General features: G+C 44.9%; 1 protein-coding gene across 2 annotated transcripts in view; it reads left to right on the top strand.

Moving 5' to 3' along the window:
* The window catches only part of LRWD1 (leucine rich repeats and WD repeat domain containing 1), a 53,746-nt gene that overhangs the window by 9,707 nt on the left and 22,292 nt on the right, over positions 1–21,747 (top strand). For both annotated transcript variants that reach the window (XM_073667754.1, XM_073667755.1), the window contains 3 exons: positions 3,716–3,820; positions 16,273–16,677; positions 16,774–16,903. In XM_073667754.1, the coding sequence (XP_073523855.1) occupies positions 3,716–3,820; positions 16,273–16,677; positions 16,774–16,903 (640 nt within the window). The remainder of the gene's footprint in view (positions 1–3,715; positions 3,821–16,272; positions 16,678–16,773; positions 16,904–21,747) is intronic.

Below are 21,747 nucleotides of genomic sequence, written 5' to 3'. Positions count from 1 at the left end.
AGCTCAATGATTGACTTCAGCGCTTTTGACATGATGTCACCTGTGCAGCCGATCAACAAAGATTAGAAAGAGACAATGTAAAAGTTTTTTTTTTGTTTGTTTTTTGCCTCCCAGAGCCTTTAGAATGTTAAACATTAAAAGACGATGACCCCTTTTATATAAAGGAGTGAAAAATGCTTTTACATCTCATGATTCTTTTATACATTCCTTGTTTTGTCCTAAATAGATGCATCTAAATCTGCAGTGATTTTAAGGCCCAATTCATCATTGCATTATCAGTAGTTTTTTTGGCGTGTCTATCTCTTAGTGACTTTTTGATACGATAAATTCATTAACAGTCTTACCTTTTTTACAAACATAGAAGCAGAAATGTATATGTGTGTATATCCACTGCTCAGAAAAATAAAGGGAACACTCAAATAACACATCCTAGATCTGAGTGAATGAAATATTCTCATTGAATACTTTGTTCTGTACAAAGTTGAATGTGCTGACAACAAAATCACACAAAAATCATCAATGGAAATCAAATTTATTAACCAATGGAGGCCTGGATTTGGAGTCACCCCCAAAATTAAAGTGGAAAAACACACTACAGGCTGATCCAACTTTGATGTAATGTCCTTAAAACAAGTCAAAATGAGGCTCAGTATTGTGTGTGGCCTCCACGTGCCTGTATGACCTCCCTACAACGCCTGGGCATGCTCCTGATGAGGTTGCGGATGGTCTCCTGTGGGATCTCCTCCCAGACCTGGACTAAAGCATCCGCCAACTCCTGGACAGTCTGTGGTGCAACATGACGTTGGTGGATGGAGCGAGACATGATGTCCCAGATGTGCTCAATCGGATTCAGGTCTGGGGAATGGGCGAGCCAGTCCATAGCTTCAATGCCTTCATCTTGCAGGAACTGCTGACACACTCCAGCCACATGAGGACTGGCATTGTCCTGCATTAGGAGGAACCCAGGGCCAACTGCACAAGCAAATGGTCTCACAAGGCATCTGAGGATCTCATCTCGGTACCTAATGGCAGTCAGGCTACCTCTGGAGAGCACATGGAGGGCTGTGCTGCTCTCCAAAGAAATGCTACCCCACACCATTACTGATCCACTGCCAAACCGGTTATGCTGAAGGATGTTGCAGGCAGTAGATCGCTCTCCACGGCGTCTCCAGACTCTGTCCCGTCTGTCACATGTGCTCAGTGTGAACCTGCTTTCATCTGTGAAGAGCACAGGGCGCCAGTGGCGACTTTGCCAATCCTGGTGTTCTGTGGCAAATGTCAAGCGTCCTGCACTGTGTTGGGCTGTGAGCACAACCCCCATCTGTGGACCTCGGGCCCTCATACCACCCTCATGAAGTCTGTTTCTAACCATTTGTGCAGACACATGCACATTTGTAGTCTGTTGGAGGTCATTTTGCAGGGCTCTGCCAGTGCTCCTCCTGTTCCTCCTTGCACAAAGGCGGAGGTAGCGGTCCTGTTGCTGGGTTGTTGCCCTTCTATGGCCTCCTCCACGTCTCCTGGTAGCGCTTCCTGCCTCTGGACACTACACTGACAGACACAGCAAACCTTCTTGCCACAGCTCGCATTGATGTGCCATCCTGGGTGAGCTGCACTACCTGAGCAACTTCTGTGGGTTGTAGAGTCCGTCTCATGCTACCACAAGTGTGAAATCACAACCAGCGTTCAAAAGTGACCAAAACATCAGCCAGAAAGCATTGGCACTGAGATGTGGTCTGTGGTCCCCACCTGCAGAACCACTCCTTTATTGAGCGTGTCTTGATAATTACCAATAATTTCCATCTATTGTCTATTCCATTTGCACAATAGTATGTGAAATTGATTGTCAATCAGTGTTGCCTCCTAAGTGGACAGTTTGATTTCACAGAAGTTTGATTTACTTGGAGTTATATTCTGTTTGTGTTCCCTTCATTTTTTTGAGCAGTATGTGTGTGTGTATATATATATATATATATATATATATATATATATGATATAGTGTGTGTACAGACCAAAAGTTTGGACACACCTTCTCATTCAAAAATTTTCCTGTATTTTCATGACTATGAAAATTGTACATTCACACTGAAGGCATCAAAACTATGAATTAACACATGTGGAATTATATACTTAACAAAAAAGTGTGAAACAACTGAAAATATGTCTTACTGTATATTCTAGGTTCTTAAAAGTAGCCACCTTTTGCTTTGATGACTGCTTTGCACACTCTTGGCATTCTCTTGATGAGCTTCAAGAGGTAGTCACCGGAAATGGTCTTCCAACAATCTTGAAGGAGTTCCCAGAGATGCTTAGCACTTGTTGGCCCTTTTGCATTCACTCTGCTGTCCAGCTCATCCCAAACCATCTCGATTGGGTTCAGGTCTGGTGACTGTGGAGGCCAAGTCATCTGGCGTAGCACCCCATCACTCTCCTTGGTCAAATAGCCCTTACACAGCCTGGAGGTGTGTTTGGGGTCATTGTCCTGTTGAAAAATAAATGATGGTCCAACTAAACGCAAACCGGATGGAATAGCATGCCACTGCAAGATGCTGTTGTAGCCATGCTGGTTCAGTATGCCTTCAATTTTGAATAAATCCCCAACAGTGTCACCAGCAAAGCACCCCCACACCATCACACCTCCTCCTCCATGCTTCACGGTGGGAACCAGGCATGTAGAGTCCATCCATTCACCTTTTCTGCGTCACACAAAGACACGGTGGTTGGAGCCAAACATCTCAAATTTGGACTCATCAGACCAAAGCACAGATTTCCACTGGTCTAATGTCCATTCCTTGTGTTCTTTAGCCCAAACAAGTCTCTTCTGCTTGTTGCCTGTCCTTAGCAGTGGTTTCCTAGCAGCTATTTTGCCATGAAGGCCTGCTGCACAAAGTCTCTTCTTAACAGTTGTTGTAGAGATGTGTCTGCTGCTAGAACTCTGTGTGGCATTGACCTGGTCTCTAATCTGAGCTGCTGTTAACCTGCGATTTCTGAGGCTGGTGACTCGGATAAACTTATCCTCAGAAGCAGAGGTGACTCTTGGTCTTCCTTTCCTGGGGCAGTCCTCATGTGAGTCAGTTTCTTTGTAGCGCTTGATGGTTTTTGCAACTGCACTTGGGGACACTTTCAAAGTTTTCCCAATTTTTCGCGCTGACTGACCTTCATTTCTTAAAGTAATGATGGCCACTCGTTTTTCTTTACTTGGCTGCTTTTTTCTTGCCATAATACAAATTCTAACAGTCTATTCAGTAGGACTATCAGCTGTGTATCCACCAGACTTCTGCACAACACAACTGATGGTCCCAACCCATTTATAAGGCAAGAAATCCCACTTATTAAACCTGACAGGGCACACCTGTGAAGTGAAAACCATTTCCGGTGACTACCTCTTGAAGCTCATCAAGAGAATGCCAAGAGTGTGCAAAGCAGTCATCAAAACAAAAGGTGGCTGCTTTGAAGAACCTAGAATATAAGACATATTTTCAGTTGTTTCACACTTTTTTGTTAATTAAATGAGAAGGTGTGTTCAAACTTTTGGTTTGTACTGTACATATTATTATTTTATATATATATAAATTTATTTTGAAGAATTTGGTGCAAAAAAACAGCACGTGACAAGACCAAACTGACAGGTGCCTTAAAACACAAATGATGAAGTCTTCGCTTTAAAATGATAAACTTTTATACAGGTTTTTTTATTTCCTGTTTGTTCTTAATACAGGTGCAAATTATTGCTGACCATTTAATATCCTCTTTGTTGGGTGAAGAGAAAAGTCACAAGGAGCCCCCGTGTGAGGAAGCGTCTTCATTTGTTGACAGTGCAGAGGTGGGCTTCACTCTGATGTCTGCTGATTAACATTCTGCAGACTGCTAAAGTATTATACATGTAATGTAAAGAGGGGGAAACAACCGTGCAAATGCTAGTTAACCCCTTGCTGATATGGCCAATTTCTGTTTTTGCGTTTTCATTTTTTTTCCCCTCCCCTTCTTCCAGGAGCCATAACTTTTTTTTTTCCTCTTTCTGTCCATAGATGTATGAAGGCTTGTTTTTTTGTGGGATGAGTTATACTTTTGAATGACACTTTGATTTTACCTCCTAGTGTACTGGAAAAAAATTACTGCAAAATTGGAGGGGGGGGGATAAATAACTAGCAATACTGACTTTATATTTGGGGGGGGGGACTGTTTCTACAGCATACATTATGTGGTAAAGTGACCTGGCAATATGATTCTCATCAGTCCGATTGAGGCGATGCCAAACTTATCCAGTTTTCATAATGGGGTTGATGGAGCTGTGTGAGGGTTAATGTTTTGCCGGGCAAGGCAACATTTTTATTTATACCATTTGGGCATAGATATGACATTTTTATAGCTTCTTATTGCATTTTTTGTGGCATTACAGTGGCTAAAAAACAAGCCTTTTTGGCATTTTTCATTTATTTCTGTTTGTGATGTTTATAGATCGGGTTATATTTTGATCGGACTTTTATGGTCATGGCAATACTATGTTCTTTTTTTTTTTATTATCTTTGTAAAAGGGGTTGATTCGAATGTTTGGGTTTTTCCCCAGATTTTTAAATCTAAAAGAGGCAGTTCCTGACTGTTTGGCACATCAGTTATCTACCCGTTATGGGTCCGGCTCAGACTGTGAGCCTGCTCCATATATCGGCTATATACTTGCACTGTACCATGGAGCCATGATTCATGTCAGTCCACTTGGTGCAACAGCTCTCCAAGGTGTGATCACTCCTTTTTAGATGCAGATCTAATTTGATGCAGGTGTTAGTTTTGGAAATTAAAATTTACAGGGTGATTCCATAATTTTTTCCACAGAATTGAGTGATTCCATAATTTTTTCCCTATGCTTGGTCTGAAAAAAATGACCCTTACTGAGTACCACATTTTTATTCTTGATTTCTTTTAGTGTTTCTTAAAGCCCTAAAGTTGCCATTTGAAATGACTTTAGTTTTGTGCCATGTCTGTGATCTGCTTTTTTTTCAACAACATCAAACAACTGAATGAACATCCTCCGAGCCCGGTGATTCCATAATTTTTGCCAGGGGTTGTAAATGTATGACGGATGTCGATAAGGGGTTAATGTCTTGGACATTTGATATGTACCAAAGCAATCAGTTGTTTAATTTTTTCTCGATCATTTGTATGTAAAGTAAATGATAAAAACAATTTAAAAAAAACAAAAAAAAAACTAAAGCACATACAAGTGCTTCTCACTTAAATTAACTTTTTGATGATATAATTATTTCAGTTTTTCAATACAAAAATTGAAACTCATATATGATGGTCATTACAAACAGAGTGATCTATTTCAAGTGTTTATTTCTGTTAATGTTGATGATTATGGCTTACAGCCAATGAAAACACAAAAGTCATTATCTCAGTAAATTAGAATGCTTAAAAACATTTTTCAAGCTGTTATAAAAATCCAAAATGTTGGCCTACTGAAATGTATGTTCAGTAAATGCACTCAATACTTGGTCGGGCTCCTTTTGCATCAATTACTGCATCAATGCAGCGTGGCATGGAGGCGATCAGCCTGTGGCACTGCTGAGGTGTTATGGAAGCCCAGGTTGCTTTGATAGCAGCCTTCAGCTCGTCTGCATTGTTGCGTCTGGTGTCTCTCATCTTCCTCTTGACAAGGTCAGGCGAGTTTGCTGGCCAGTCAAGCACAGTGATACTGTTGTGTGTAAACCAGGTATTGGTACTTTTGGCAGTGTGGACAGGTGCCCAGTCCTGCTGGAGAATGATATTTCCTTCTCCAAAAACCTTGTCGGCAGAAGGGAGCATGAAGTGCTCTAAAATTTCCTGGTAGACGGCTGCGCTGACTTTGGTCTTGATAAAACACAGTGGACCTACACCAGCCGATGACATGGCTCCCCAAACCATCACTGATTGTGGAAACTTCACACTAGACCTCAAGCAGCTTGGATTGTGGCCTCTCCACTCTTCCTCCAGACTCTGGGACCTTGATTTCCAAATGAAATGCGAAATTTACTTTCATCTGAAAACAACACCTTGGACTACTGAGCATCAGGTCCAGGTCTTTTTCTCCTTGGCCCAGGTAAGACTCTTCTGGCTTTGTTTTTTACCACATTTTTTTCCCTTTCACTCAACTTTCCATTAATCTGCTTGGATACAGCACGCTGTGAATTATTCTAATTTACTGAGATAATGACTTTTGTGTTTTCATTGGCTGTAAGCCATAATCATTAACATTAACCCCTTTAAAGCCCAAGACGTATTAATACGTATCTGTACCCTGGGCTTTAAGAGCCTGATACGTATTAGTACATCTTTGCGATCGCGCCCACACACAGGCTGTGCGGGCGCGATCGCTGCCGGGTGTCAGCTGATTGTCACAGCTGACACCCAGTACTATGTGCTGGGAGCGGTCCCGCACCGCTCCCGGCACATTAACCCCCGCAACGCTGCAATTGAAGTCGATCGCAGCATTGCGGTGGCAAGGGGAGGTGATCGCAATACTCACCTGCTCTTCTGGCCTCCAGCGCTGTCTGCCGCGGCTTCCCGGATGTTGCCGTGACGACAAGATGTCGTCATGACAACATCCGGGTCACCAGACAGCAGTAAGATAGTCTGGTCATGCACTGCGCATGACCAAACTATCTTCTCCCTGTGCAGCGCTGACAGCCTGTATAGCACAGGGATGGTGCTACATTCCTGTGCTATGTAGGCGATCAGAATAAAAAAAAGTGAACGTCCCATAGTGGGACAAAGAATAAAAATAAAAAAAAATGTCAAAGTGAAAAAAAAAAAAAAAAAAAAAAATACATTTTTTAAAAATATAAAAAAAAAAAAATAATAATAATTCACTAAAAATAAATATAATGTACCCATCAATAAATATTATGAAAAAAAAACAATAAGAGTACACATATTTGGTATTGCCGCGTCCGGAACAACCTGACCTATAAAATTGTCCCACTAGTTAACCCTTTCAGTGAACACAGTAAAAAAAAAAAATAAACGTAGCAAAAAACAATGCTTTATCATCATACCGCCAAACAAAAAATGAAATAACACGCGATCAAAAAGTCGAATATAAATAAAAATTGTACCGCTGAAAATGTCATCTCGTCCCGCAAAAAAGCAAGCCGCTATACGGCTCTATCAGCCGAAAAAATAAAAAGTTATAGCTCTCAGAATAAAGCGATGCAAAAATATTTTTTTCTATAAAATAGCTTTTATTATGTAAAAGCGCCAAAACATAAAAACTATATAAATGTGGTGCCGCTGTAAATGTACTGACCCGAAGAATAAAGCTACCTTATCAATTTTACCACACGCGGAGCAGAATAAAAACAAAAAACTATTCCTGAATTGTTGGTTTTTGTTTATTCTGCCTCGCAAAAATCGGAATAGAAAGCAATCAGAAAAGGTCACGTGCCTGAAAATGGCACCAATAAAAACGTCAGCTCATTCCACAAAAAACAAGCCGTCACATGACTGTCAGACAAAATATGGAAAAATTATAGCTCTCAAAATATGGTGATGCAAAAACTAGATTTTACAAAAATATGCGTCTTTTAGTGTGTGACAGCTGTCAATCATAAAAACCCCATATGATTCTGGTATCGCTGTAATCGCACCGACCCGAAGAATAAAGTAATCTAATCACTTATACCGCACGAGGAATGGCGTAAAAAATAAACTCTGGGGTTGGGCTAGGGTTAGGGTTGGGATTTTTTTCAAAAGTAAAAAAAAAAAAAAAATGACGATATGGTAACTAGTGTTGAGCGCAAGTGCTCGCTACTTGAGTTTGCATCGGGTGCTCGGGTATGCATTGAGTATCGCGGGTGCTCGAGTCTCTGTCCCATATGCTTCGCAGCCGAAAAAACCTAGTGGGGATTGACTGCCATGCACGAGCGATCCCCGCATGTGTTGTTTTGGGTGTCTAATAACTGTGAAACTTGTGGGCGGGGACTCGAGCATGTCACTTGAGCACCCGTGATACATGGTACATACCCGAGTACCCGATGCAAACTCAAGTAGCGAGCACTTGCGCTCAAGACTAATGACAACTTATTCATTATGATGACCTAATGTTATCAAATTCTGTTTCGTACCTCTGGGTTCAAAATGTTCACTATACCCCTTGATAAAATCCTTGAGGGGTGTAGTTTCCAAAATGGGGTCACGTGTGGGGGGTTTCCACTATTTAGGCACATCAGCGGCTCTCCAAACGCGACATGGCGTCCGCTCTCAATTCCAGCCAATTTTGCGTTCAAAAAGTTACACAGTGCTCCTTTCCTTCTGAACTCTGCTGTGCGCCCAAACACTGTATTTTCCCCACATATGGGGTATTGGCGTACTCAGGAGAAATTGCACAATAGTTTTTGGGGTCCATTTTCTCCTCTTACCCTTGTGAAAATAAAAAAAATGGGGCTAAAACATCATTTTTATGGAAAATAAAAATTTGATTTTTTTATTTTCATGGCTCCATGTTATAAACTTCTGTAAAGGACTTGAAGGCTCAGGGTGCTCACCACACATCTAGATAAGTTCCCTGAGGGGTCTAGTTTCCAAAATGGTGTCACTTGTGGAGGGTTTCCACTGTTTAGGCACCTCAGGGGCTCCCCAAACGCAACATGGCGTCCGCTAATTATTCAAGCAAATTTTACCTTCAAAAAGTCAAATGGCGCTCCTTCCCTTCCGAGCCCTGCCGTACGCCCAAACAGTGTTTTTTCCCCTTCTCCCATGACAGCACCACCTGAGAGAGGGTATCCGCCCACCAAGGACAGGAACCTACTGAATAAAAAGGCGGTACCTCTCCTCCGCATCTGTTTTTTTGGCTCCTGTCCCTGATGGGAGCCTCACCAGGTGGTACCTCACGTACCTGGATTATGGACGGTGCGGCCTGGAGGCCGTGGAAGCAGCAGATGGTCCCTGTTCCCAGCCCGTCTGGCTGCTGCCCGGGTCTGCGTGTGGGGAGGAGGTGCTGTTTTTTTTTTGGCTTCCTCCCCGCGTGCGCCGGGGCCTGCGGCCGGGTCTGCGCCTCGCAAAGAAGAACTGAGCGCGCCGGCCGGCAGGTCTTCCGGGCTGCGCACGTGGGGGTCGCGTGGCACCCTGTGACGGAGCGCGCCGGAAGTCCGGGCTGCGCACGCGCGGGGTGCTGACGCGCCCTATCACAGAGTGCACCGGAAACCGGGCATGCGCGGGTGGGAAGCTGTCATCCCGCTGCAAGCGCGCCGGGTGCCGCTGGGCTGCGCACGCGCAGAGGCAGGTGGATCTGCGGGTAGCGCGCCAGCTGGCTAAAATTTAAAAAAAAAAAAAAAGAAAAAGAGATTTGAGATGAGCACGCTGCCGGAAGGGGAGGAGCCTAAAGGAGGTGGAGCCCTACTGCTTTTAAGGATGGGGAGCAATCAGGATGGCGGTGTCTGCATCCCCGCCATGATGGATGAGGAACCGCAGTCACCTGGGCAGCAGCTGTCACCGCCACAGGAAGTACAGCAGCAGCCACAGCCATCAAAGCAGCGCAAGCAGCTCAAACAAATGGAACGGGAATCTTCCCATCGACAAAGTCACAGCAGTGAGGGGCGTACGAGTTCCGGCAAGACTGGTCAGAAAAGACTTCGTCAGTCCACCTCCGCCAGATGGGAGCCCTCATGTGAATGGCAACCACCGCCTCCGGTACCCTAGTCTGAACGGCAGTGTGGTGAGTGATCTTCGTGAAAGTCTCACCTTGAATAATGTGCTCTTCTCTCTCTCTCTCTTTTCCTCCTTCTTCTCCTTTTATTTCTTGGGGCAGGAGGCGAAGAAGTGTAGTGCTAAAAGTAAAAACAGGGAGTGTGCTTTATGCAAAATCGGTCTTCCCACCTCCTATGCCAAAAACCTATGCTCGGACTGTATTCAGAAAACCATTGCAGAGGAGTCCCCCAGGTTTTCTTTAGAATTAAAGGATCTAATCCAGACAGAGGTCAGAGAGTCCTTAAGAGGCTTAACCTCACTCAAAAAGAAGAAGCGAAAACTAGTTTCTTCAGAATCAGAGGAATCAGTGGAGTCCCGTTTTACGAGAGAACTGCCTTCCTCCTCTAATCACTCCTCATCGTCATCGGAGTCTTCGGATGATGATGGGGGGGGCAGACCTTGTTTTTCGGTTGATAATACTGAGAGACTAGTTAAAGCCGTCAGAGGGACTATGGGTATTACCGATACCAAAGTGCCCAGAACAGTCCAGGATGTTATGTTCGGGGGCTTAGACCAAAGGAGGAGACGCTCATTCCCGGTCAATGACAGGATTAAATCTCTGATAGAAAGGGAATGGAAGAAACCGGAGAGGAAGGGTCAGCTGCCGTCATCCTCCAAGCGGAGGTACCCCTTTGAGGATGAGGATGCGGCTAAATGGGACAAAACCCCTAAGATTGACGTGGCCATTTCAAAATCTTCAAAAAAATCCACTCTGCCCTTTGAGGATTTAGGAGCCTTAAAAGACCCGCTGGATAAAAAAGCGGAGTCCTTCCTTAAGCAAACCTGGGAGTCGTCAGCAGGGGCCCTTAAACCGGCAGTAGCAGCGACCTGCACTGCTAGATCTATGATGATCTGGCTTCAACAATTGGAAGACCAGATCAGGGGGAATGTGTCCAGGGAGAAAATTCTATCAGACCTTCCTCTTGTGCAGGGAGCGGCTGCATTCCTGGCAGATGCATCGGCAGATTCAGTTAGGCTGGCTGCCCGGTCTGCAAACCTCTCTAATGCAGCCCGTAGGGCGCTATGGCTCAAGAGCTGGCCAGGAGATGTGCAGTCAAAGTCTAAACTGTGCTCAATCCCTTGTGAGGGGGACTTCTTGTTCGGCAAAGGTCTAGATGACATCCTAGATAAAGCTGCAGACAAAAAAAATGGATTTCCCACGGTGTCTGGTTCCCGATTTAACAGTTCCTTTCGGAAGAGAAAATACAGCCGCAGTAAAGCTCCCAGAGACCAAGATAGCTGGAAAGACCGAAAGCCGTATAGCAGAGGCTTCATGTTTGGGGGTCCCTCCTCCGAGAATAAGAAAGCCCCTAAGTGACAGTTCCCCCCAGGTGGGAGGAAGATTGTCCCACTTCCTGCCTGCCTGGAAGGAAATTTCATCCAATTCTTGGATCTTAGGGATAATCAGGAGGGGGCTCACATTAGAGTTCAAAAGCAGGCCCAAGAACACTGTCAAAATATCAGCCTCCAGAGGTTTAGCGGAACAGATAGCCTTACAGCAGGAAGTTCTCTCTCTGCTCATGAAAGGAGTTCTGGTGGAAACACCTGCACCCGAGCAAGGAAGAGGATTCTATTCGACTCTCTTCCTAATAAAGAAGCCGGACGGCTCCTTCAGGACCATTGCGAACTTAAAGAGACTGAACGACCATTTAATCTACAGGCCTTTCAAGATGGAAACAATAAAATCGTCCATAAAGATGTTATTTCCGGACTGTTTTATGTGCGTCCTCGATCTGAAGGACGCCTACTACCACGTCCCGATTTTGCCAGATCATCAACAGTTTCTAAGAGTAGCTGTACAATTCGGCAGGCACGTAAGGCATTTTCAGTTCGCAGCTCTTCCCTTTGGCATTTCCATGGCGCCGAGAGTCTTCACAAAAATCATTCTGGAGGTCACAGCGCACTTGAGGGAAAGAGATATTTTGGTCATCCCTTATCTGGACGACTTCTTAGTAGTGGGCAGATCAAGTCAACTCTGTGCTCTAGCCCTGGCGGGCGTCATGGCCAGTCTAAGACGCCTAGGTTGGCTGTTAAATCTGGAGAAGTCAAGGCTGGAACCAAAGAGGGTTCAGTCTTTCCTGGGTCTCATTCTGGACTCAGAAAACCAAACCTGTCTTCTGCCAGAGGAAAAGAAACTGAAGATCAGATCCCTAACATCTCAGGTTGTCAGCAATCCGACCATGACCCTGAGGAGTGCAATGTCTCTGTTCGGTACAATGACGTCTTGCATCCCGGCGGTTCAGTGGGCCCAGCACCATTCCAGATGTCTTCAACAGGAGATTCTGGCAGCGGACAGGCGACTCAAAGGTCGCCTGAATGGGAAAATATCTCTTCCAGATGTTGTGATCAACTCCCTGGACTGGTGGACCTCTCCGGTCAACCTATCTTTGGGGGTTCCTTGGACCTTCCAGGTGTCGGATACAATTACAACAGACGCAAGTGCGGAAGGTTGGGGAGCTCACCTAAGGGATCGTTCTGTACAAGGCCTCTGGTCGGACAGCGAGACAAGTCTCTCTTCCAACATGAAAGAGCTGTTGGCAGCCAGAAACGCGCTAAAAGAATTCAGTTCTGTTCTTCAGGGTCCTCACGTCAGGATAATGTCAGACAACAGATCAACAGTCGCCTACATCAATCATCAGGGGGGTACCAGGTCTCTCCCTCTGATGTTAATAGCGGATCAGATCTTCAGGTTTGCCGAGAGTCGGCTGGTTACGCTCTCTGCACTGCATATAAAAGGGGAAGAGAACATAAAGGCCGATTTCTTGAGTCGTCACATCTTGAAACAAGGAGAGTGGGAGTTGAATCCAGCCGTTTTTCAGCAGATTGTGGATCGGTGGGGACAGCCCCAGATAGATCTGTTTGCAAACAGACACAATCGGAAGACCGAAACCTTTTGCTCCCTGAATCCAAAAGAGGGGGCGTTTGCGGTGGACGCGCTGCAGATTCAGTGGGATTTCACTCTAGCTTATGCCTTTCCCCCTTTAGTACTGATCCCTACTATCCTGAGGAAGATCCGAGAGGAACGGGCGAGGGTTATATTGATCGCCCCGTTCTGGCCCAAGAGACCATGGTTCACTTGGATGACGAGAATGTCCCAAGCAGATCCATGGGTTCTTCTGGACATCCCGGATCTCCTCAGGCAGGGCCCAGTCTGTCATCCCCAAAGAGCGGGCCTGCATTTGACGGCTTGGATTTTGAGAGGTCGCTATTGACGCAAAGGGGGTTTTCTCCGGATCTTGTTACTACCCTTCTAGCAAGTAGAAAGCCGATAACAACTAGAATCTATGGTAGAACCTGGGCTAAGTTCTTGTCTACCTCGGGTCAGTCTGCCAAAGGGAGGATTCCTATTGAGGCCATACTAGAATTCCTCCAGAAGGGGTTAAACATGGGGCTAGCCACCAGTACTCTTAAGGTACAGGTATCGGCTCTGGGGGCACTGTATAATTATGACTTGGCAGCAAATAGATGGATCATTAGATTTATTAAAGCCTGTCATAGATCCAGACCTATTCCTGTTCCAAGAATGCCTCCTTGGGACCTTAATTTAGTTCTGGAAGCATTAACCAAACCTCCCTTCGAGCCCTTAGAGAAGGTTTCAGAAAAAATCTTAACTTTAAAGACTGCGCTATTGGTGGCCCTGACATCAGCTCGTAGAGTCAGTGACTTACACGCACTATCCGTTAACCATCCATTCACTCAAGTATGTATGGATAGAGTAATCTTAAAACCAGACCCGGCCTATCTTCCAAAGGTAGCCTCCAAGTTCCATAGGACGCAAGTAATCACTCTCCCTTCCTTCTATCCTAATCCTAGGGATTCTGAGGAACATAAGCTTCACACCTTAGATGTTAAGAGGGTGTTAGTCCAGTATTTGGAAGTGACAAAAGCCTGGAGAAAGAGTGACGCTTTATTTATATCCTTTCAGGGGGCTAGGAAAGGACTTAAGGTTACAAGGGGGACCATAGCTAGATGGGTCAGGGATACTATTACCTTAGCCTACTCTTCTAGCAATCTGCCGGTTCCTGAGAACCTGAAGGCCCATTCCACCAGAGCGGTAGCTGCTTCCTGGGCTGAGAAGGCGGATGTGCCCATCGACATTATATGTAAGGCGGCAACTTGGTCATCCCCCGCTACATTTTACAAACATTACCGTCTTGACCTTTCCTCTTCTACTGATCTGTCCTTTGGTAGAAGGGTGTTGCAAGCGGTGATCCCTCCCTCTGGTATTTGATCTCTATAAATCTCTCAGGTGGTGCTGTCATGGGAGAAGGGGAAAAGATCCTAGTTACTTACCGGTAACGGGATTTTCCAGAGCCCATGACAGCACCCTATTAATTCCCTCCCCTTTATCACTGTGGTGTGCACTTTTTTTAAGGTGTTTAGTACATATGTTGAGGTGGTGGTTATGTATTAACCTGTCTTCGGAGGCCCTCTCATGCTCTGAAACAAAACTGATGCGGAGGAGAGGTACCGCCTTTTTATTCAGTAGGTTCCTGTCCTTGGTGGGCGGATACCCTCTCTTAGGTGGTGCTGTCATGGGCTCTGTAAAATCCCGTTACCGGTAAGTAACTAGGATCTTTTCCCCACATATGGGGTATCTGCGTGCCCAGGGGAAATTGCACAACAAATTTTGGGGTCCATTTTTTCCTGTTACCCCTGCGAAAAAAAAAAAATAGGTCTAAAGTAACATTTTTGTGAAAAAAGTTAAATGTTAATTTTTTTCTTCCACATTCCAAAAATTCCTGTGAAGCACCTGAAGGGTTAATAAAGTTCTTGAATGTGGTTTTGAGCACCTGGAGGGGTGCAGTTTTTAGAATGGTGTCATTTTTTGGTATTTTCTGTCATAAAGACCCCTCAAAGTCACTTCAAATGTGATGTGGTCCCTAAAAAAAAATGTTTTTGTAAATTTTGTTGGAAAAATGAGAAATCACTGGTCAACTTTTAACCCTTATAGCTCCCTAATAATAATAAAAAAATAAATAAAAAAATTTGGTTCCAAAATTGTGCTGATGTAAAGTAGATGTGGGAAATTTTATTTATTAACTATTTTGTGTGACATATCTCTCTGATTTAAGGGCATAAAAATTAAAATTTTGAAAAGTGCAAAATTTTCGCCAAATTTCTGTTTTTTTCACAAATAAACGCAAGTGATATCGAAGAAATTTTACTACAATCATGAAGTACAATATATCACGAAAAAACAATCTCAGAATCAGGGGGATCCGTTGAAGCATTCCAGAGTAATTACTTCATAAAGTGACAGTAGTCAGAATTGTAAAAATTGGCCTGGTCATTAACGTGCAAACCACCTTGGGGGGTAAAGGGGTTAACAGAAAAACACTTGAAATAGATCACTCAGTTTGTAATGACTCTATATAATATGAGTTTCACTTTTTGTATTGAAGAACTGAAATTTAACTTTTTGATATTCTAATTTAGTGAGAAGCACTTGTATTAGTAAGTTCATAGCAGGGCTTTTAGTTGCTTTAAAGGGATTCTGTCAATAGATGTTTGCTATCCCATGTGAGAATATATTGCACTGACAGACCCTGATCCCAGTGATGTGTCACTTACTATACTGGGTACTGCAGTTTTGATTAAAAACCCGTTTTATCTGCTGCAGATCTAGCAGTTCTCTGAGCTCTGTATAACCCCGCCCCAACTTGGCAGCTTTCTGTGTGCGCTGTACATAAGCAGAAAGTAGTGGGGCATGGTTGGGCTACATGGTAACAGTTTACTAATCCTCTGATCTGCTGGTAAAACGATAATTTTATAAAAACTACCGCAAGTGACACATCACTGGAATCAGGGTCTCTGCCCCTATATTATGCTGCTCTCAGATTAGGTAGATAGTCATGCATTTATTACATAAGAAGAAGGTGGGAGAAAAGGAGAGTGGTGAGAGATGTGGGCAAAGCTAGTGAGTTACGGAAACGTGGTAATGTTGGATAAGACTTGCAAGCTCCTTTTAGGAGTCCAATACGGATAGTTCTCCATTTGTCCCTAGACAGTTGGAATTCTTTCCAGTACTAGCAAGTATTTTTTTTTAAGTATTCTATCATAAAAAGAAGCCGTTAGATCCTCCTTGTACATTAGATCATTAACTTTAGCAATCCAGAGAGACAAGCCTGGCGGATTTGTCTTTTTCCATAGTAAAGGGTTGCAAGCATGGGCAGCCATTGCTAGGAATCTTGAGAGAACATTTGTAGATGGGGGCAGGAGTCTCCTAAAGCTGAAGGAGGAACAATTCTGGACCCATCTCTGCTTCATGTCTAGTAACGAGCCTAATTATTCTCTTTACATCTATCCAGGAAGGTTGTAGAACTGGCAGAACAAAAAAAAAATGGGAAAAATAAACGCCCTCATGGCTACTACTCCTCAGGCACAAGGGGCTGTTTTTTTTTGTTTTGTTTTTTTCTCCCCACCCCACTCCCATTGGGCACAGGGGAGGCTGATGTTTATTCATTTAGAAAAATGTATATATAATTTACCTGGTCATCATATACAAATTTATAGACTCTCCGAGGCAAGCCCAATTTACTCTCTCTTCTACAGGCTTCGGTAACACCTAGTAAGAAGCAAAACACAGACAGTGATTCTGGGGTCCGATCTCCATCTAAGAGGCTCAGATCAAATGCAGAAACCAATTACGTAGCAAGAACTCCATCAAAGAGACTCTTGTCCAATGCTGGGACTGATTGTGAGGTGACATCTCCAACTAAAAGACTTCGGTCAAGTGAAGTGCTTACTATTGTACTGTCACCGAAGAGCTCAAGCAAATTACAAGAAAGCCCACTCAAATCGACTTCCGTCTCTTGTAAAATGTATAGTACACCTGTTAAGGCACAAGCCACACGGGGATTATTGACACCTACAAAAGTGTCTTCAAGGAGCATAGCATCCAAACCAACAGTGGGCCGAACGGTGACTAGTGGGAAAGAAAAGGCCACCAGCAAGAAAGTGAGTTTAAATTTTATATTAAATTTAAAAAGAAAATCCCCCCTGAAACTAAATTTGACAGATATTAACTTCTTTTTTTTTTTCCTTTTACTTTAGAAACAATTTTATTTGGAACCCCTCCATTTTCTTCAGTCTCACAGCAAAAATAACACAAGTGATGATTTCTGCACTCAGTTATGGTCTTGTGCCTTTGAACCTAATCTGGATGATTCTTCTTCAAGCAAAGGTGAGAAAATATAACTTTAAAAGAAAATGTATCACATCATGGAATCATAGAATGGTAGAGTTGGAAGGGACCTCCTGAGTCATCTGGTCCAACCCCCTGCTCAAAGCAGGATTCACTAGATCATCTCAGACAGATGTCTGTCCAGCCTCTGTTTGAAGACGTCCATTGAAGGGGAACTCACCACCTCTTGTGGCAGCCTGTTCCACTCATTAATCACCCTAACTGTCAAAAAGTTTTTTCTAATATCTAATCTGTGTCTCCTCCCATTTAGTTTCATCCCATTGCTTCTAGTCTTTCCTTGTGCAAATGAGAATAAAGATGATCCTTCTACAATATGACAGCCCTTGACATATTTGTAGACAGCTATTAAGTCTCCTCTCAGTCTTCTTTTTTGCAAGCTAAACATTCCCAAATCCTGCAACCGTTCCTCATAGGACATGGTTTGCAGACCAGTCACCATTCTGGTCGCTCTTCTCTGAACTTGCTCCAGTTTGTCTATGTCTTTTTTAAAATGTGGTGCCCAAAACTGTACACAGTATTCCAGATGAGGTCTGACCAAAGAGGAGTAAAGACCGATAATGACTTCACGTGATCTAGACTGTATGCTTCTGTTAATACATCCCAGAATTGTATTTGCCTTTTTTGCTGCTGCATCACACTGTTGACTCATGTTCAGTCTATGATCTATTAGTATACCTAAGTCTTTTTCACATGTACTGTTGCTTAGCTCTATTCCTCCCATTCTGTATATGCTTTTTTCATTTTTATTGCCCAGATGTAGTACTTTGCATTTTTCCCTGTTAAAAACCATTCTGTTGGTTGCTGCCCACTGCTCCAGTTTATTTAGGTCTTTTTGAATCCTCTCTCTCTCTTCTCTAGTATTAGCTATCCCTCCTAGCTTTGTGTCATCAGCAAATTTAATCAGTTTACCCTCAATTCCTTCATCTAAATCATTGATAAAGATGTTGAACAATACAGGTCCCAGGACGGAGCCCTGTGGTACCCCACTTGAGACATTCATCCAGCTGGATGTGAAGCCATTTACAACCACCCTTTGAGTCCGATCACTAAGCCAGTTATGAATCCACCTAACAGTTGCCTGGTCCATTGCATACTTGGTCATTTTTTCAATAAGGATGGTGTGAGATACTTTGTCAAATGCTTTGCTGAAGTCAAGATATACTATATCTACAGCATTTCCCTGATCCACCCAGTCAGTGATTCTGTCATAGAAGGAAATTAAGTTAGTCTGACATGACTTGTTAGTTACAAACCCATGCTGACTCTGGTTAATCACTTCATTCTTATCCATGTACTTACATACATGTTGTTTAATAATTTTTTCAAAGATCTTTCCTGGTATAGAAGTCAGACTCACCGGCCTATAGTTCCCTGGGTCCACCTTCTTCCCCTTTTTGAAGATAGGAACAACATTTGCTCTTCTCCAGTCTTCTGGGACTTCTCCTGTTCTCCAAGAATTTTCAAAGATTATGGAGAGTGGTTCTAAAATTTCTTCTACGATCTCCTTCAGTACTCTGGGGTGTAATTCATCTGGACCTGGAGACTTGAACTCATTTATGTCACCTAGATCTTCATATCTTATTAACGAAAAACAGATGCCGAACCATGTCCTTTTTTTTTTTTTTCTCATGTCTTCATTTCCTGACTTATATATTTCATTATTTTCTATACATAATTATGGGTGCAGGCATCTTTTTTTGAGCCGTGCCTAATGGGTGTGGTAATGACTCATTGACAACTATGAAGCATGCTCTATGGCCTGTGCAGAGATCGTAACCCAGGGAGGGGTAGGAGATGAGATGGAGCCATCATCTACAGTCCATGATGTAACCCTGTGTTAACAGAAAATTTTAATTTAAACTCTTCACCTGCCATGACCATTTTAACACTTAATTATACATACAAACAATCTAATAACCCAATTATGCCAACATTTATGAATTGAAAAAAAAAAAAAGAGACCTGTTATTACTTTGTCGCCTCATTGGGGGACACAGGACCTTGGGTGTTATGGTGCTGTCCACTAGGAGGCGACACTATGCTTATCTGAAAAAGATTAAGCGTGGCTCCTCCTCTGCAGTATACACCCCCGGACGGCATCAGCCTACTCCAGTTTTCGCTTAGTGTCGCAAGGAGGCACACCTCAGACCTTCACTCGTCCCTCGCTTCACCACGGGATTACAGATGAAGAAAAGAGGGTCTCTTAAGAGACCCCCGGCATGGCTCCTTCCTCTGCCCCCTACTATGGGGTGCACAGTTGAAGTTGAGATGGCGTAGCCACCATTCTGCTCCTTCTCCGGCCCCTCTGGTCAGGCTCGAAGTTGAGAACCCCCCTCTTCCCCAATTCCCTCGGTCTTGGTCCGAAGTTGAGGCGAGGACAAAGCCCCCTGACAGGTGACAGCGGCACCCTCCCTAATCCCCCCCTGGGGGTATTAGGTTGAGACACCATCAGGTAGGGCCTGGACGGCAGCATCTGCAGCTCTCACCAGCCAGCACACCGCAGCCGAGGACCAGCAGCAATACAGGAGCCCCAGTCTGTCTGTGGGACCCTGTAGGAGCCGGGGGGAGTGCAGGCAGCCATGGCACACACAGGCACAGGCCTTCACAGGCTCTGCACCTGCGGCAGCTTTTCATCTTAAGCACCTAAGGGGGACTCTTTTCAGAGACTCCCTTCCACTTATGTCCCCACCGCCATTCTGCCTTTCAATCCGGGGGGGTCCGGTTCTGATCCGACCCGACCCCCCCCCCCCCCCCCCCCTTCCCGGACTACCGCGCTTGCCTGGAGCCCTTTTGGGCATAGAAAATAAACTTACACCGCGGCTTCGGCCTAGCCGAAGCCGCCGCCCATTTTCCGCCACCCCCCCGGATGACGATTTTGACTCACTGCGGTATCAGACGGGGCGGATCTACGCTGCAGGGCGCGCATCTCCATAGCAACTGCCGCCCTTGCAGCGTTCCGCCCCCCTTCTCCTTCATCTCTGCAAGCAGGAGAAGAGCTACGGCGGCCATCATAAGCTGCAGGACGCATACAGGCCAGCCAAGTCTCCGGGGAGGCACAGGACCAGGCTCTTTCAGCGCTGTTCACATGGGCACATTGGTGGGGTAAGTTCACAGTCTGAGTTACCTCAGCTGTGAATTTTATTACTCTGTATCCTCCTCTGCACAGATAGCCCCCTGCATAGCCACTCCAGGTGCACTATGCCGGGCTCAAAGTCTAAGAAAACCAAGCAGGACTGCTTTTACGCTTTCTGTACAGCCTGCAGTAATGCTCTTCCCAGCGGCAGCACATATCCGCATTGCAAGGATTGTACTCAGACTACTGTGCCAGAGTCCCAAGTAGCCCCTACCAACCCTTCAGTGTCTAATGCTACGCCGGAATGGGTCACTCAAATGTCACAATATGACACAGTCCATAGATAACATGACCTCCAAATTACTTCAGGCTCTGCAAAGCCATACCTCGACTATGAATGCTACCCAACAAAGGGAAAGCCTGACTCAGTCACATACTGGCCCAGGTACATCCATGTCAAGGTCAGGACGCAAGCGCACCCACAGGTCACGCTCATCTGCGTCATCCCATAGCACACGGTCATCCCGGTCTAGGGAGAGATACCGTAGTCCCAGGTCATCTACACAGTCCCCTACCAGGGACAGACATTGTATTTCTCCGCACCAATCTCCGTCCAGAGAAATCCCCCATTCTGGGTCACCTAGGAGACACCTTAGTGATGCACAGGAGTCAGAAGGCATCTGCCATTCTGACTCTGACAAGGAAACTGATGGATCCCTAACTCCAATCCCACCTAGCAATGCAGCGCTAGTTGAGGACATAATCTCGTGTCGGGTGCTGGACATCTCTAATCCGATCCCGGACGCACCACAAAATAAGATTTCATTTGAAGGAGCTCTGAAACCACCTAAGGTTTTCTTGGATCATCCAGAATTTAAATCTATTCTCACAGCCTCACAAGAAGCTTACCAATCGCAAGTTTCTGGAGGCCCGTTACCCCTTTCCAAAGGAAACCACCAAAGAATGGACAGACCCACCAGCAGTGGACCCCCCAGTCTCCAGGCTGGCTGCACAGACACTTCTTTCACTGCCAGATAGCTCAACCCTTAGGGATGCAGCAGACCGGCAGGTCGAAAGTATGGCTCGCACAATCTGCGAAACCACAGGGGCCTCTCTAGCCCCCGCGTTCGCTTCAGTCTGGGCAGCCAAGGCCATACTGGCTTGGGCAAAGAATTTACAAACTGGCCTCCAAGCTTCTGCCCCTGAACTGTCGGACCAAGCAGTTCAGATAGCAGTTGTGGCAGATTACATACTTCATGCAGCTCTGGATTCTGCAAGGGGTGCAGCGGGGGCAATATCACACGCCATCACAATTCGGCGTATCCTTTGGCTGCGTGAATGGAAAGCGGACACAGCCTCAAAGAAGTCCCTCACGCACCTTCCATACCTCAGCGGTCGACTTTTCGGTGAAAGCTTGGACACGATGATATCCAATGCCACCGGCGGTAAGAGTACCTCTCTTCCCCAACTGAAACCCAAGCACAATTATAACAAGCGTAACCAAGCTCGCTTCCGATCCTTTCGGAACTCTTCCGGCTGGTCCGTTTCACGGCCACCACAAAATAACAGCCGCTTCACACGCAGGGAAGACTCGAGGCCAACACAAAAATCGGACAAATCCTGGCAGTCAAAGGCTGGCCACTCAAAATCAAAAGGAGGAAAATCTAAGAATTTCTCCTCATCATGACTTACGGACTCAGGAAGACACCCCACCTGTAGGAGGCCGACTTTTATTCTTTCATCAAGTCTG

The sequence above is a fragment of the Phyllobates terribilis genome, unplaced genomic scaffold (genome assembly GCF_046119375.1).
Source record: "Phyllobates terribilis strain yellow unplaced genomic scaffold, ASM4611937v1 Scaffold_2__4_contigs__length_985480577, whole genome shotgun sequence".
Taxonomy (NCBI): Eukaryota; Metazoa; Chordata; class Amphibia; order Anura; family Dendrobatidae; genus Phyllobates; species Phyllobates terribilis.
This window is presented reverse-complemented; position numbering and strand designations above follow the sequence as displayed.